At 37.7% G+C, this 17416-nt stretch overlaps 1 protein-coding gene across 2 annotated transcripts; it reads left to right on the top strand.

Annotated features, from left to right (window-relative positions):
* Nucleotides 2060-16953, top strand: LOC109848453. Of its 2 annotated transcripts, none has more exons than XM_020417951.1 (5): nt 2060-2457; nt 13016-13138; nt 13219-13590; nt 14547-15252; nt 16443-16953. In XM_020417951.1, exons 1-5 carry the CDS (start codon nt 2248-2250, stop codon nt 16514-16516), a joined length of 1485 nt encoding a protein of 494 aa, XP_020273540.1. In that variant the 5' UTR covers nt 2060-2247; the 3' UTR covers nt 16517-16953. The 2 variants fall into 2 exon arrangements, with proteins under 2 accessions (XP_020273540.1, XP_020273542.1); XM_020417953.1 differs by having other exon boundaries at nt 2061-2457; nt 13029-13138.

The raw sequence follows: 17416 nt of genomic DNA, 5'->3' as shown, positions 1-17416 counted from the left end.
AACTGTTTTGTAACCGCCGACACGTGGCCACCAACTGTTCAAGAACGTGGGAAACGTCGTGGGCGAGAATCACGTTGATAACTGCCAAAATAACGGAGTTGTAAAATATGGGAATGCAGTTATAAGAAAACTGTCAGGTGGTTGAAGATTTCCGAGACATTATTTACTGTCTCGGAACCCGAGACAGTGTTTACTGTCTCGGAACCCGAGACAGTCTTTGCTGTCTCGACCGCCGAGGCAAGCAGTGATCCAAACAACGATCCTGCGTTTGTTTCTAAAAAGTTATAATTTTTATTTTGTTGTGTAAAAGAAGTCTTATAAAAAGACTATTTCTTTTGAATTTATTGTAATCGACCGAAGATATAATGAATTCCACAACGAGACCAACTTTTGACGAAAACAACAGATTCGACGATCTTTTCGTCTTCGACGGAGATTGTTGAAATGCCGTCGTTGGGTTTCTCGCCGGTGACGACGACATCAACCAGGAGAGGGCAAGGAGGAGGAGGAGGAGGAGGAGGGGGAGGGTATCTCTGTTGCTGCTGGCTCTGTTGTTGATTCTCCTCTTTGTTATCGAAGCTGGATACACTGGATTAAACGAAAGCGATGTCGAAGAAAGAGAGGAGATAGATTAGGGAGGCAACAAGGGAGACAATGAAGAGGATCTCGACGAACCCGACGACATGCAGGTGGAGGTGCGGATCTTTTCGCGCCACTAGCGCATGAGGAAGAAGAGAGAGGTCGTGAAAAGGAAGGAGAAGAGGAGATTCGTGTGGCGAATGGGGTGAGGGAGGGTGTCAGAGGCCTGGATCTTGGGGTCGACCTTTGCGGAGGTATCCGTCGGAGAGGAGCGACAGCCAGCGGCGGCGACGATGACGGTGGATGAGTATCTCTGGCAGACAAGTTTGAGCGTGAGAAGAGAGAGGGGAGAGAGAGAGGGTAGACATGAAATAGGTTAATGGTAGTTTTGGGTTTTGAACAAATGTTTGTCACTGTGCTGTGTTGGAAAGCTAAATAGGGGCTGAAACACAAGTATTTCATGTATTGGGGGCTTTGTCACATAAAAAATAATACGGGGGACCTAGTCACAACAACTTTATTTTTTGGGGACTTGACACATTTTTTCCAAACTTAAATTAACAATTTTAAGTTTAACGGGTTTAAGGTTGAATAGCTGAAGGAGAAACGGAGAATTTCATCTAACTTTGGGAGTACAAAGGTGCAATTGTTAATCCATAAATTAACCTCATATGGGATATTTACAAAATTCAAATAACTAAATAAATAAAATTTTGAAAAATATAATTTTTTTTAAAAAAATCAATATCTCAAACAACATAAAAGACAAATTATTATCCTACTAATTTTGACCTATTAATACCACAGCACATCGTGGCCACTACATCCCGCACCGTTTCAGTCTTTCAGACCGTAACGTTTCCCACCGACCGAGAACAGCGCAATAGATGACGGTGCGGTGGCACGGACCGTAATTAACGCCCATTATCGTGCCCGATGAATAAACCCTTATGCCTTTCCAAGCAAGGAAGAAGCCCACGATAGAGTGGACTCGAAAGGACCCCCACACCGGCACGTGATCTCCCCTCCTAACCTCCGCCTTCGTTGCGTACTTGCTCTTACCCTGCGCACCCCTCAGTTTTTTTAAGAATTTTGAGACAACGGATAAAAAGAGCGGTGCTAGTGCCCGCTTGAGTGGAAGAATATTAGTAGCTGTTGCTGTAATTTTTTTTTTAAAAAGTTTTCTTTATGAATCCCAACTCTTAACCTGATTTATTTTTAAACCAAACACCCTCCGAGAAAGTCCTTTCTAAACTTAAATTATTTTAAAACCCACTTTCTAAATTCCGTTACTATTCTGCTATGCTCACCGTATCATCAATAATCCGGGGATAATGCTCTAGCTATCGCTGTACAAGTTGCTGTATTCGGGTTTAAGAACGATTTTGAAAGTGAGAAATAAATAGTCATAAATTTTGGGTTTATAAGTAAAAAACCAAAAGAAAATAGAGAGAGAGAGAGGGGGAGGAGAGAGAGACGGTGCTACTACTCTCTCACCTCTCTCAATCTGCTGTTTAACTCTCCTTTTCCCTCACCGTCTAGAGAGAGAAAGAGTAAAGAAAACAGGAAAGTGAAATTTCGAAAAGAAAGGGGGAAAAAAAACTTAGCCCTAAAATTCTCTCATCAATGTCAGTCGCAAGAGGAATGTTCTCTACTTAGACGAAGGAAATGGGGAAGAGCGAGGATGAGCAAGTTCTATCATCTTCCTCGCCTTCATCCGAGGTCCCTACGAGCAATGGCGCCATCTCCTGCGGCCGATGCCGCTCGATCGCCAGAGTCTGCAGCCTGAGATGCGTTCTAGTGCTCATCGTCGGAGTTGCAGTGTTCCTGTCGGCGGCGGTCGAGGGCATCGGGATCCGGATCCGCAGTTTCGCGGAGGTAGATCTTTTTGAATTGGTTTGGTTTGGTTTGTTTGTAGTTTGTTATCATGATGCAATGCTAATATAACTGATGCAATTTTTACCGTGTGGATGTTGGATGAGATTGTAGATCTGGGAGTTTTAGTTTGATTTTTTGTATTGGGATCTGATATTTTAGTGCAGAGAATCGTGGGGATTTGTCGGTGGACAGTGAATTGGCTTTGTAGAGTGCAATGCTGGTAGATAACAGCATATTTCACTTTGACTAAAGTGATGCTGGGTTTAGAACAGGTCTGTTGTCGAGGGCTAAATGAATTAGGTCTCGTATTTGTGATGCAATCATTCTGATTTATGCAGTTCAGTATCGCCCGTTATTCATCCAGAAAAGCTGTCCCTTTGATGATGCAGATGGCTGCAATTTTGTTGCACTTAGAGGATTGTAAGGTGGTAATAATGTGCCTGATTCCTTGCTCATTCATGTAGAGGGCGTACAATCCTTGCTTTAGCCTTAAAGATGGATTAATGCTGCTTTGTGGTCCTTGTTTCAGACAGGCGCCACATGAGCGACAACTTACTTTGTTAAGTAGGTTGTTAGCTCATACCCATAGGTTGTATTTGGATTGGGTATTATTACGTGGTTAATAAGCCTTTATTGCTTCAAAAGAAAATAGTGAGGCGTTTGGTTCAAAATTTCAGAGGGGATTAGGCCGGGCATTTTAGTCTGCTAAAATGAAATAGTCCCAACTTTTTGGACTAAATAAAGGTGGGGAGGGGGTGTTATTATAGTTTAGGGAGTAGGGACTACCTCCCATTTGGGATTAAACTCAAAAATGACCATTTGCCCTTAAACTTTTCTTAGATTGACATATAATTATCCAGAAGTAACAATTCGGTTGGCAGCCAACTTCAACACCGTTCTGTGCAACAGAATAAAAAACTTTTGCAACCTGACAAGTTCAATTGAGATTGGATGCCGGTGCTCAACATCGTCCTTGTTTTTTTCACTATTTTCGGAAATGATGTTTTCAAACGAGACCACTTGCATTAACATCATTAGCAAGGATGCCAAGGAAGGTCACATCTTGCATGTTGAGGCCTATATTTTCATATACTGCCAGTGGTTTGCTTCCAAAAAATGACCTCAATCTCTTCTCATAGTCATGCAATTTAAATTGGGTTAAAGTTGCATTAGTAGTAGCTAGAAACTTGCTCAATTGTGAATGAGACAATTTCTAAATGTTTTATTTGTATAAAGAATCTTGTGATGATGGAGGGTAAGTATATTTTAGACATTTTCAAAAAGCATAATAGTTTACTTCATTGTGGACAGAAAGGTATTGTATACATTTGCTAAACTCATGATGAGTAGGCAAATGGTACTATGGACATTTGTTGTTTTGCTCTAATTCTGTACCATCTATAACCTATGAAGCACGGACACGCGGAAACAAGCCCCGAGTCCGTGTCGGACGCGGACACGCGTCGGACACGCGGCCAACGCCGCCGACACGCGTCAACGCCCCGACACGCGTGTCGACTCGTTCCTAACACGGCTGACCTCATTCCCGACACGGCTGGGGAGTGCCCTGCATCGCCTGCAGCCTTCGATCATGCGCGCGCCTGAGGAAAAGGGCAGAATCACAATATTATTCAGGGGGTTATTGGGTATACCTGCTTCCCACTTAAACCTGATAAGAGATGGTTTTTCGCTGCTTCTCCCACTCTTTTCTCCCGATCTCCTTGTGTTCTCCACTCGGCAGTAGCAAGCAGCAAAGGCGAGCGGTGACGGGCGACGGCGAGCGGCAATCGACGACGACGACGAGCAGGTGCGTTCTTCTTCTCTTTTCTCTTTGTTTTATTTTGTTTTCCTTTTTTTCTTTTAAGCGAGCAGGGGCGTTCTTATTTTGTTTTCCTTTTTTCTCCCGATCCTTCTTTTCTTATTTTCTTTTGGTTTTGTCTTTCTCTTCATCTTTTATTTTTTTCTGATCCTTATCTCTTCAGCAAACAACGATGTTGTTTTCTTTTTTTTCTTTTATGATCCTTATCTCTTTAGCAAACAACGATGTTCTTCAGCAAACAACAAACATCAATCCTTCTTTTCTTTTCTTTTTGTTTCTTTTTTTATCCTTCTTTTTTATTTTTTCTGACCTTTCTCTCTTCAGCGATGTTTTTTTAACACTTGTTTTGCTGATATTCCCTGTCCAATTACAACTAAACTTAAAATCTGTGTTCTTAGTTTTTTTTAACACTTGTTTTGCTGATATTCCCTGTCCAATTACAACTAAACTTAAAATCTGTGTTCTTAGTTGTTGATTGTTAAGTGTAAACTGTTAAGAGCTGTCCAATTACAACTAAACTTAAAATCTGTGTTCTTAGTTGTTGATTGTTAAGTGTAAACTGTTAAGAGTGAGTTGTTATTTGTTTGTCCTTAATTAACTTCTTGATTGTTAATTGTTAACCGGGAGATTGCTGAGATTTATCTTGAGTCTTGACTGTTAATTGTTAAGAGAGAATGAAACTTGAGCAATTAGTTATAGACTTGCTCTTCCTAATTTAAAAAGAGAGAGATTTAATGTTAACTAACTTACTCTTCTTAGCTCTTAGTTCTTAATTAAATTTTTTTATTATTGTCGCTCTTGATTATTAACTGTTTTTTCTTTGGCTTAATATCAATATGTAGAGTCATGATATTATGAACTAGTGATAATATTTGATTTTCTGTGCGAGCCTGTGAGTATTGATTCTTGATTGCTATTTGAGCTAGGTGCGGTGCTATTAGTTGAAACTTGATTCGCCATTTGTAACATGTAAAGAGGAAAATAAAATTTAACAATATAGTTGTTAGTGATGCAATATATTAGTATGAAAGTTTGAATAATTTGCATGATTGAATGAAAATTAACGTACACGTTTAATACTTTAATTCACTAAATCTATATACTATATTATTGAAAACACTGCATTTTAGTTTGTTGTTTGAATTTTATAAATTTATCTATATATAATAATAATATTAAAAAATCTAGCCGTGTCGCCGTGTCCTATTTTTTTGGGTTTTGCCGTGTCTGTGTCGTGTCTGTGTCGTCGTGTTCGTGTCCGTGCTTCATAGTCTATAACGTCAAATTTCTAAACATAATATAGATATTAAGGTGTTAATAACAAATTGAACCAAACAAGAAATTAAAATTTTAAGTCACTATAGTCTAATGGATTATTGTATCTCATGACTATATTGAGTTAAATTAATTCCAGGATAAAACAATTCTTGAATGAAAATTTAATTGTGCTATATCGTTTGTAGGATCCGAACAGCTATACGCATGCAATAGGAATCCTCTACAACTAGATTATGCACAGCGAAAATAAAGAAACCATATCATACTTTTTATAACATAAACAACAAGTTTAAGGTTATTGATTCGAATCTTTTCCAAAGGATTGTCACACTTTTCTTAATTAACAGTCGGAGAGCAACCGCACCATGCAATCAGTGAGAAACCCCCCACATATCATGCCATAACTACTGCATAAAGCATGACTTTCAATGGGGAAGTAGATAACGGCTATGTTAAAGTTTTTTGGTATATTCTCTCATTCACCCATCATGAAAACCCTATATCTATATATAAGGGCTTAGAGATAGAATCCTACATTTATTAGCATTATTTTAAATATCCCGAACATGGCTCAATATGTCGCCCGATATATCTTTTTTAGATCTTGTCGCAATCGATATGGTTTCTAAATATCCTTTATCACGTTTTGGCTATTCTCGGCGATATATTCCCGGTATAACCAATGTGTTGGCCAATATATCCTTTTAGATGGCTTGTTGCAAAATAATATACAGTGTTTAGTAATTTTTCAAGCAAGATGTAAATATCCGTTATGACATTCCGCTATTTACCACATATCTCCAATATTTCCCCGATAATCGCAATTTGATAGGAATTTTGGCCATCCGATATTTTTTTGATATCCGATATTTAAAACCTTGCTTATTAGGATAGTGAATATCTTATCTCTAAGTAATTTATTCACTCACTTATTTTAGTGTCTATCTCACAACATTAACCAACATACTCCCACTCACACAAATGAGTGGGTGTCATCCGTCCGTTGCTTATTGAGCTGACTTCCTGAGTCGTTGACTCCCCGAGTCAAAGTCTTCTGAGAATCTTATTCCTTTTTAAATTCATGTCTATACGTCGTTAATGCAACATAGATCGTTTAGAACCTGCAAGCGGGTAGTCTTGTAGCCAAATCCGTTAAGGCCGACACAATGATCTACCTAAAATAAAACACATCAAATAGTGTAAGTATGTAGTATCTTGTATGCCAGATCTAATCGATCATGTCTGTTCAAGTACCTTCAATCCCTCAAAGAAGCGTACATGAACATTGCTGTCTACTCTCGATTCATCCGACTTTTGGATCCTGTCCCGACATAAATAAGAGTTGACCAAGGCGATGCAATTAGGAGACATGTCAATCGATCTTCCTTTGGCGCTGAATAGTTGAGCGTGTTAATCACCTATTTTCCTTACATTGCCCCATTTATGCAGTATTGTCTCATCGTAGTATGAAACAACAGCCAAAGTAACAGACGCTCATAACAGTTTTCACAAATAGTCTAGTGTCTCTAAGGATACAGTGACTGCTCTTCATTACTTGTGGTCATCGATAAGGGCTCACACAACGAGGGAGCAGGGATCCATCCCTTAACCTCTTTATATCCGGTCCAAGTACACATCATATAGAAACATGCTATGATATTACCTCTCTCTCTCTCTCTGAGAGCATACATTATTAAATGAATATCGTACAGATCCAAGTTTCATTACCCTGTAATGAACATGTCCTGCCATATCACCCCACGATATGCCTAGGATCTCCCGACAAACCCTCACCTCATACACCAAGTCAAAGCCCTAGTCTGGCTAATAGTAAACAGCTAAAGTAGACGTGAGTTTTTCACTTTGGCCATTTCAACATATAAGTATACATCAACCTCATCTTGACCTCGTCAGTGCGACCAACAGAGTGCACTCGTTGTCGTACCCAGTAATATAACAACGTTGTCATTGCTCCAAGCCAAATGAAATCGAACACTCGGTCTCAGCTGTAGCAACTGCCACAGCTCTGAGGGGAACTATTGTGTGATTAGAGATCTAGCTCTACCTGCTGATATAACTTTCTAATGGTGCACGCAGTGCCCTGTGTACTCTGCACACATCATATACAAATATGCTCTATGTTTTGATAATCAAGCAATAATAAGACATTAGCAACCATAGATAAACACATGGAAAAAAAATCAAAACAAAGATGATGTTTTATAAAGCCGTCATCCGTGATATTCTAAATGTCTAAGGTCTTATCTAAAGTAAAAGTTCATCATTAAAATGTAGTCTCTATAACTCAAGTGCTGCATGAGCCGCTCCTCGGCTATCCCTTTTAGATTTTTGATCATCTGACTCGTAGATATATACATAATATGACCTCTTCCTTCTCTTAGCTCTTAATAAAATGATACCCAATTTGGATTTTATTTGATTTTCCAACTAATTTTGGTTTGTTAAATAACCATCAATTGACATGCTATCATAGTAGAGAATTACACCATTCTCTGCATGTCGATTTACATCAAAATTCTCTAAGAATCTGCTCAACCAGACTGCATCCCGTGTAATCGTGTGTATCACCGCATATTTCGCTCCTAGTGGAAATAGGCTATATACTACTTACTACATGAAATGACCCTGCCAATCAGTAAGAGAATATGACCAGAAGATGACACTGGCTTATCCAGATCGTCGGCCTAGTCGACATCTTAATATAACATAGTGAGTGCCAATTCTGCCAAAGCACAATGTATAAATGCAGTCTCAATTAAAAATTTGAGGATTCTCTTGACTCATCCTAGTGAGTCATCAGGACTGGATCGATTCCTTTTCATCAATCCTACCGCAAAGGATATGTCGGGTCTTGTACACACATGATTGCCAACTACACTCTTGCAAGGAATAACCAACATGCACTTCTCTGCCTTAATATTGAGACATTGTTCTATGCTTAGAGCTTGGCTTTTAGTAATTAGAGTCCCTGTGGTCTCCATGCTACACCTAGTCAGCAATATGACATTGACAATTGACGATAAGATTTTAAACTCTTACCATCTCTGTGTAGGTAGACACAATTGTCTTCATCGATCATTATGAAATCATAGCCCATTATGGTCTAATATAACCGAATAAATACTACACTAGAATATTATTTCAAGTAATAGGTGTAGCTCTTTAATTTGGGCACCCTGTGCTCAAGTCCCTTGTAGCCGATCCACATAGATCTTTTATTCCACTTCTAGAGAAAAGTTGTCCCTAAGCGCATTAGACTAGTTCAAGATCGATATTTGCTACAAGAGTCAATATTTAGTGAAAGATGATTTTCTCCTAGAGAGAACAACTCCCTCAGTCACAGTCTCGTAGTGGTGCTCAATCGTAAACACATTTTTGGAATTAGTGTATAAACGTACACTATTTTCCTTTGGAGTCTAACTTCTCACACTAATGAGAAGCATTATATGTGTAAGCAACACAACACACCCATATGGACATAGTGATCTAGCACTGACCCTCGGTTGTCCATGGCTCATAGGATGTAGATTGTACTGATCTAGAAGGTACACAGTTCAGAACATATACTACTATCAATAGCGCGTCTCTCCAAAATTAAATAGGTAGCTAAACTACATCTAGCAGAGCCATATTCTTTACTTCCTCAACACCATGTTGTTATAGAATATGTGTTATTGTCATTTATTTATCAATTTTCTTCTTTTAACACAGTTCCCTGAACTGGCCAGATAGCTATTGTATCTTACAACTAGTGTGTAAAGGTCTAATACTTTTGCTTAATTGATTTTACCTTGCTAATTCAATACTCGAAATAAATCCAAGCCCTAGACTAGGCGCAAAATCAAATACACATCATCGCAAATAGTGTAATAGCCTATTAATGTGAGGAATTAGAGAGCTCCACTTTGTACCTTCATGAATATTATTCCGCGTATATAAGAGTGTACTGATTGCAACGAATTTTTTCTTGGCCTTGCCAAAATATTTCTTAGTCATTTTACTAAACATACTATACTCGCAGGTGGATGGATACATCTTTGTACATGTACATAGGAGGTCACTCTTGGCGAGCCTACACGTATCCTCCAATGTAACCTAGTTTATAACACCATAAATTAGATCTAATCTTAATTCGCAATACAAGACAAAGTAGAAGATAAACCCTTTTATTTTATAATTAGTCACATTCTAAAATGAACTAAGAGATTAGCTTGATGTTCTATGCAAAGCAAAGAATACAAGAAGTAAATCTATGTAAGTCACCCACGCATGAGAAACTATCATGAATCCTATAAGCCTAACTACAGAGATGATTCCTTATTTATATTGGGAGTATCACAAGATCTGTTTGTTTCCTAAACTTAGAAAATCTTTATGCATCGGTGCTCAGCATCATTACATATTCCTTCACTAGATCTTGCTACTCCTATTTGGAATCTTTTGAACTCAACAAATAATTCTCTGCACTGCATATATAGACAATGAGTCCCCTTTTTTTCGGTTGTGCGCCCTCATGCGCGAAATTATCTACTTGTTTGCAATCAAAATAATTGGTCGTGCTCTTATTTGTTGGTTTCTTCACCCATTCAATTGACTTCTTTTATTTCAGAATCCATTCTAAAATCTTCCGGCGTACTCGCTACAACTAGGTTTTATCTTTGTGCATTGGATATTTAGCTGCTGAAGTAGACATGTTAGCTTTGAACACATCCCAGTGTTTAGACTCCAACTTCACCTTCATTCGCACATCCCCGGATGTTGTTACATTTGCGACGTGCAATAAAAGTAATACATGCCTTTCCAGGAGTTTTATAAAGCCCTAATAACTGCCTGGATCTGCTGCTCCTAGCACAATCCCTAGTCATAAAGGTTATTATCCAAAGGTGAATTCGATGTTATGCCTAGCAGACATATCATTTGAATCCAACTTAAGAATAAGAACTCAGGTCCTCATTAGAAAGACATATTCGAATCTTGCATTAAGATCATCCTCGAAGCTCTTTGTTTTCGAAAAAAAATCCTCAAATTCCCTGATGAGATCACTCCTCATTGTAGTCCACCCAGTGAACCATTTGAACGATCTCTCAATTTCCATACCTTGTATTGATAGGTATCACATCTTTGAGTTTGAGTTGAACCCTGTTCCAACTCGGACATTACCGTCTCAGTATTCGTCAAAATCTCCTGCTCGCAAGAGAAAATTGATCTTCCGATAGAAATATCTACAATTAATCAGTCCCAGATTGAAGTTGAAAAAAATTATGTTGGTACATCTTTAAAAGAAGGACTAAGACACTTAAATTATGGATATGTTAAGATTATAGGCACTTTACGAAGAGTATTGTTCTTCCCGAAAGAACATTCTCTTCAAGCATTTTATTCGAATAATAAAATTACATCCCAAACAGAGAGAAGAAAGCCTAGGGCCCCAACTACATTGTTCAAAGATATAATTTTTAAAACAATTATAATTTTTTTGAAAATGGAATATAAGATTTCTTAGAGAATGGACTAGATTAGGTAGTTAAATCATAGTGTCGTTCTACCCAAAATCTTCCACTTGAAATGATTTGTTTATGTTTAGGTATTTGTCTGAACATACAGCATAACAAACCTAAACAAGAAATATCATAATTTTTTATTATCCTATGTTAATCTTGTCAATATTATTAGGGTATGTCGTTTCTCATGAAATTGGTATGGCATCCCGAGCGCTCCCACTGGAATAGCTACCCATCACAAGCCTCCAAGACTAATTAATTCCAGGATAAAACAAATCCTGAATGAAAATTTAATTGTGCTATACCATTAATTGCAAGCTATAACTCCATGCTTAGATATTGATCTCCCAAATGGAAATTCGTACCAATAGTGCAGTTTAACAAATATTAAGTAAGTAGAACCTAATTAATTTGGATGTATTTTAGCCATGTATTAAGTATATGCAAATCACTGGTTAAAAATTTGTATAAACTTGATCAACATCCCACTGGATGCATGCGGAGAACACATATCCTCAATAAAAAATTCTATTACTAAGCTGTATGTGAGATCAACCGACGTAGTGAGGAGGATCTGGGGTGTGTACATTAGGGGTGGGAGCGGAGAATGGGGGCAGGTGGATGTCTACAAAGAGGATGGTGGGTTTTAAATCTTAATTAAGTTAATTATATATAACTCGGTAATTTATGAAATCATTAAAGTGTATTAAAATATAGTGTGATGGAATACTCTATATAGATTCCCAATTTTTGCGAGTAAAATTGAAGGAAGAAAATTGGGTGTGAAAATAGCTATGACAATGATTCTGGGATAAACTTAAAATAGCTATAATCTGGGAGGTGTATATTGATTTTCTTTTAATATTTAGATTGATAGCATCCACACCTTGATGTCATCAATAGCCCAAAACAACTCTTTGGCAACATTTCTATGCATATAAAACGCAATGGCCTCGTCCGTTGTCAGTGCTTTGGTCTTGTATGTATACTAAGGTCTTGTTTTTGTTGCGACAATTGTTACGTGGTGATTGTGATTTCCAATGTTTTGTTGTGACATTTGTCATCATTGTGACGTCCAACGCTCTTTTTTGTTACCTATCCCTTCACTTAGGAATCTATCTTATGGATATTGGTTTCCTGGGGTGCGGCCTGGTTTTCTTGGAAATTTTTTACTTCTTGCACCCCTAGACCATGTTTTTCACATCTTTTCCTTTCTCTGGGGGTTTTAGTCTCCTTAAAGATTGCAGTAACATTCTCCTTATGTCATAAGAGACCAAGAACATGGTAATAAAATATTTTGTAGTACTGTTTGTTACTCATACAACATGAACAACCAGTCTTCCTTCATTCTTTACGACTGGGCGAAGGGTGAGCAACAGATTGTAGTATCTAAGCATTTTATGTTGGTATAAATTGCAAACATTTGTTCTATATTGCTGGTTTGTTCCTTTTGTCATCTTGTATACACCTGGGCTGCATGTTGTATGGTTCTAGCATTCTGCAAGGCTACTTCTTTGTGACATGCAATCACTGTTTTTTTCGTTTATGAACTTTTTAACATTTGGCTTGAAATTTTGTGTACCTTCCCTTCATCAAATTCAACTATCCTTTTTATACGCACACACAATGTAATATGAATTACAGACAAATGTTAGAATATTAAGCTCAAATGTCCCATTCTGCCGGAGAAGTCACAGGGCATTAAGGTGATAATGTATAAAGTTAAAGGACAACTTTGTTTCCCTTGATTTGCTGAAAGTCACTGTTTAATACAATCATCTTCACCTTGAATTCATCTTCGTGTCAATCTTTTCTTTTATGCTTGCTTTATTTGCATTTGTCTGTAACTATAACTGTAACTGAATGAACATCAGAATGATTCAATACTACAAATACCAGTTTGAATTTTATATTACTACACTGTTTTTTCATCCTGAAGAAAAATTTTCCAGCCTACATCGTGGCGAGTTTCAGAGTGCGGAAGTCCATCTCCTTGCTGAATGCAAATATTATGAAGCTTCAATATGATATCTTTGAAGAAATTGGCATTCAGAATTCCTTGGTGAGGAAAGCCTCATACCTGGTACTCTATTTGCATATGTAACGTCAACATGCTCTAACTTATTATCTTGACTCAATCAGGTCACCGTTATTTCTCTGGAACCATTAGTTGGATTAAACTGGACAAATGTGGTGTTTGGAATCTGGCCTTATCCAATTAATACTGCTATATCTTCAACTGGGCTGAGCATTATCAGGGATAACTTTATGACCTTTGTTATAGGACGGTCAAGCCTCCATTTGACCACATCCTTGTTCGGGAAAACATATTTCTTTCAGGTGCTGAAATTCCCTGGAGGAATTACAATTACTCCCGAACAAAGGGCCTTTCTTTTGCAGAAGGCGGGTGCACTTTTTAATTTCACCTTAAACTTCTCCATCGAGAAAGTGCAAGAAAACTTAGCTGAGCTGAAGGCTCAGATGAAATCTGGTTTACTTCTCAATCCATACGAGGTTTGTTTTCTATTATTTTCATGAACAATTTGCTTTGTGTTCTTTCCTTTCATTATGAATGTTACATGTTCTGGTTATATTATTCAGGTTTTTTTTGGGGTTCTTTTTTTTCCTTTTTTTTGTGTGGTGTGTGTGTGTGTGGGGGGGGGGGGGGGGGTTTGGCAACAAAATGGTTACATGCACAAGAAGAGTGTTTTCTGGACACAAGATGCAGATATCAAGTATCTTGAGTGTCACTAAGGTTTCGGACAGGATAATTTGTAAATAAGAGACAGACATAGGTATTAGATATAAACTATATAATATAAAATGTGTATAATTTATCACATGCTTAAAAGAAGCAAAACTTATTGTTTTCCTATTTCATGGCGTTACATGTAGCTAACAAACAGGACATAGCTTTTGATGACTCTGGAAATAATGTAACACTAGATAAGAGTTTTTTTTTATTTTCCCTTTAAAGCCGCTGTAGATATTACCCATTCTTTACTACAATGATATCCTGTATTCCTTTTTTTATATGAGTCATGATAAATGTTTTGAGTAGTGGACAGTTGCCCAAGTGACCTGTCCAAGTGGCAGACACAGACAACATTTGGTGTGTCCTTGTGAATGTGCATGATGTTGAAGCCTGTCATGACCATGAAGCCTTTCACTTATAATGTAACCTGCATCGTAATATGTGAATCATTCAAGAAACAACTTAACTACAAAGAAGTAGATTACTGAGTGGGTAGATGTCCATAAGCTTGCATAGAGATGGCGGTTATCCTCATTATTTTCAGTTGAATATACATGTATCCTAATTGAGTTTAGGTTCAGATCATGACATATGACTATTAACTCCCATGGATTTAGAGTCCTTGCAATCATTAGATTTTTTTTCTTGAGTTTGCTGAAAACAAGTAAAGTTTTTATAAATTGTAAACTAATTATTTAACTTTCATGAAATGCAGAATCTGTATGTAAGTTTAACAAATATAAAGGGTTCAACAGTTGCTCCTCCAACAGTTGTTCAGGCATCTGTTGTGCTTGCTGTTGGGAATAGACCACCTTCAGAACCACGATTAAGGCAGCTGGCACAAACAATTAGATCTGATGGCAATCATGGAAACCTTGGCCTTAATCACACGGTGTTTGGTAGGGTAAAGCAAATACAACTTTCGTCTTCTCTAAAACATTCTCTCAATGGTGGAGGCAATGGCATATCCATACCACCTAGCCCCGCTCCTCAACCTCAAGTTGACCATCACCACCATCATCACCCTTACCCCCATCGCCATCACCACCATCACTCTAATATGGATCTGGCTCCTGCACCTACTCCTCAGCACATGTACAAATCTCCAGCCCCATGTGGGTGCCACTCTGCATTTCCAAACAAACCCAAGTGCAACTCTCACATAGTTCCTGCTGCTGCACCTGTGGATTCTCCGAAGAGCTCACTGACCCCAGCTGCAAATGAATATCCACCTGCACTTCCTCCAGTTGAAGACCCATCTGCTCCTTCTCCGGTTGAAGATACACCAACTCCAGCACCTCACTCGTTCCACACACCTTTGCCGCACTTTGTTCTTGCTCATGCACGAGCTCCAAGTAAGAGTGCAACGGAGACTAAGCCTCCTGACAAACTTCCGGCCTTTTCACCTTCTCCATCTTCGTGTGAGTATTTATTTTACTAAATCTTTTATTTTAAGGGTTATTTTATATCAAGCAGTAGTAATAAAAAAGTCAATGACTAATATTTGACGGATAAATGCAATACTGGAAACTTTACCAAGTAGGCAATTTTTTTTGTCTCTTTATTCCTTTCCTTGATCTAATGGTTTGACATCTTGCTCAAAAGATATTTTGCAGTCCACTCATGGGATATAAAGTTGGTTGGTAAATATGAGGATAAAACTTAATTTATTAGTGTAGTAGCTTCAAGCTTGGTAATCAAACTTCTATTACAAATTTTAAAAGTTTCCTGCCATCCTTGAGTGCATTTGCAATTGAATGTGCAGATGCACGTTCCATGATAAACATATCCACAGTATAACGTGCTTCACTAGATAACTTCTGTCTCTACCATTCTTCTAGTATCTGATCTAATGGTGATAGATTAAATTTTCACATTAGGCTTATTTCGTGGAAAATAATGTAAAAAATTTAATGCCTCTTTTGGAAACCAGGAAACAAATGCTCAAGGATTAAATTAAATGAATTGAGGGTGAATTTTGTAAGCAGTGGTGATCGTCTTTCTTCTAAGGAATATGTGTGTGCTTAAGTGCTATAAAATAAGGATAGTCAAATAAGTTCAATAACATCCATACCTGAGCACGCTAATAAAAACCTCTATAGAAACCATATCATTGGGTGTGTAGCATTTAAGAATATGATATCTAATGAGAACTTACAACTTGGAATCAATGCAACCAAGTAATCCATCAATTTCAATCAATCAGGTAATATGAAAATGAGACTATTAAATGTAAATCAGTTCATAAGTGTGTCACTAATGAAGATTAAGAGTTTAGGGGAGATTTGTATATTGATACTTGCTAGTATTGGGCATATTAAGTTAAGCCAGTACTCCTCTTCTTCGTGTATTATTTTAGTGTTGGTATTTGCATAAAACAGATCTTTTGCATATTGACTGTATCCTGCTTAGTTTGCGCATTGATGTGTATGCTTTTATGTAATTAGTAAACCTCTTTTAAGTTGTCAAGATGCTTTTTCAACACGGTAACGTAGACTGTACCTATGTATCTACTGGAGAAAAGAACAATTTATTCTAAGTCTTCTTTTTCTATTATATATGTATTTCATTGGATTGCTGAGCTCAACTTGGTTTAATGTTTTCCTTGCAGCTTCCATGGCTGGTCAGCCCTTTGCTGTTTCTTGGGTCTTTGTTGCCACCCTATATTTGCTAGCACATTTTTGATTAACAGGAAAAAGAGGAAACATTTTGTTTTCTGAACTCAAAAAAGCTGAGTCAGCTCTGAAGGAAAAGCACATGTCCCCCCTTATTCGCAGTGTTGTATTAAGATAACTCAAGAAAGTTTACGAGTGATGCCCGTTAAAAAGAACAGCGCGTCCCGAGTTAAGGTGGTAACTATAACATATGTAAATATGGATACAATGTTGTTGCCAGCATGTGTTTTGAGGTCAAAGCCACAGAGGTGGCAGGCCCCTTGTTGTTAACATGCATCTCTCCTCGTTGTTTCTTATGTATTATTCTGTGAAATCAAAGATTATACAAGAAAATGTTTATTATCACCCACAATAAGGGTGGTGCCTCCTCCCTCAACTATTTTGTTTCATCGAACACGGTGCTGCTGCTTTGTGTGTTGATTTCTAATTTTCGTGCTGCTGCTTTGTGTGTTGATTTTAATTTTCGTGCTGCTGCTTTTTGTGTTGATTTCTAATTTTCGTGCTGCTGCTTAGTGTGTTGATTTTAATTTTCATGCTGCTGCTTTGTGTGTTGATTTTAATTTTCGTGCTCGCTTGACGACCCACGTACAGGTCATTTTCGCTGAGCATTTATCTGTATCAATTTGCTAGTACAGTTTAGATTGACTTTCACCGTTCTGTTGAACATTGACATGGTTGAATTTTGTTTGATGGGAAAAAGGAACTTTACTAGAGAAGCTTATATTTTGGATCTTGTAGTTTGCAGATGACTATCATTGTGCACTACTCGATGACAGAGCCTGCCTTTAACTACATTCTATATACGTGTATCTTCCATGCCAGAATAGAGGAAATCATCACTGTGAAATAGAGTGATGCTCGCCATTTCACAGGAAACAGAATTTTAATTCAATCCATATCTCACATATTG

Source organism: Asparagus officinalis, chromosome 7 (assembly GCF_001876935.1).
Source record: "Asparagus officinalis chromosome 7, Aspof.V1, whole genome shotgun sequence".
Classification (NCBI taxonomy): Eukaryota; Viridiplantae; Streptophyta; class Magnoliopsida; order Asparagales; family Asparagaceae; genus Asparagus; species Asparagus officinalis.
The sequence above is the reverse complement of the archived record's forward strand: the minus strand, read 5'-3'. Positions and strand labels throughout refer to the sequence as shown.

Excerpts from the sequence above, each read along its gene's own strand:
- LOC109848453 (XM_020417951.1), top strand. The coding sequence starts at position 2,248 with ATGGGGAAGAGCGAGGATGAGCAAGTTCTATCATCTTCCTCGCCTTCA. Across the intron at positions 2,458-13,015 it reads GGATCCGCAGTTTCGCGGAG|AAAAATTTTCCAGCCTACAT; the intron begins GTAGATCTTTTT and ends TTCATCCTGAAG. Across the intron at positions 15,253-16,442 it reads TTCACCTTCTCCATCTTCGT|CTTCCATGGCTGGTCAGCCC; the intron begins GTGAGTATTTAT and ends TTTTCCTTGCAG.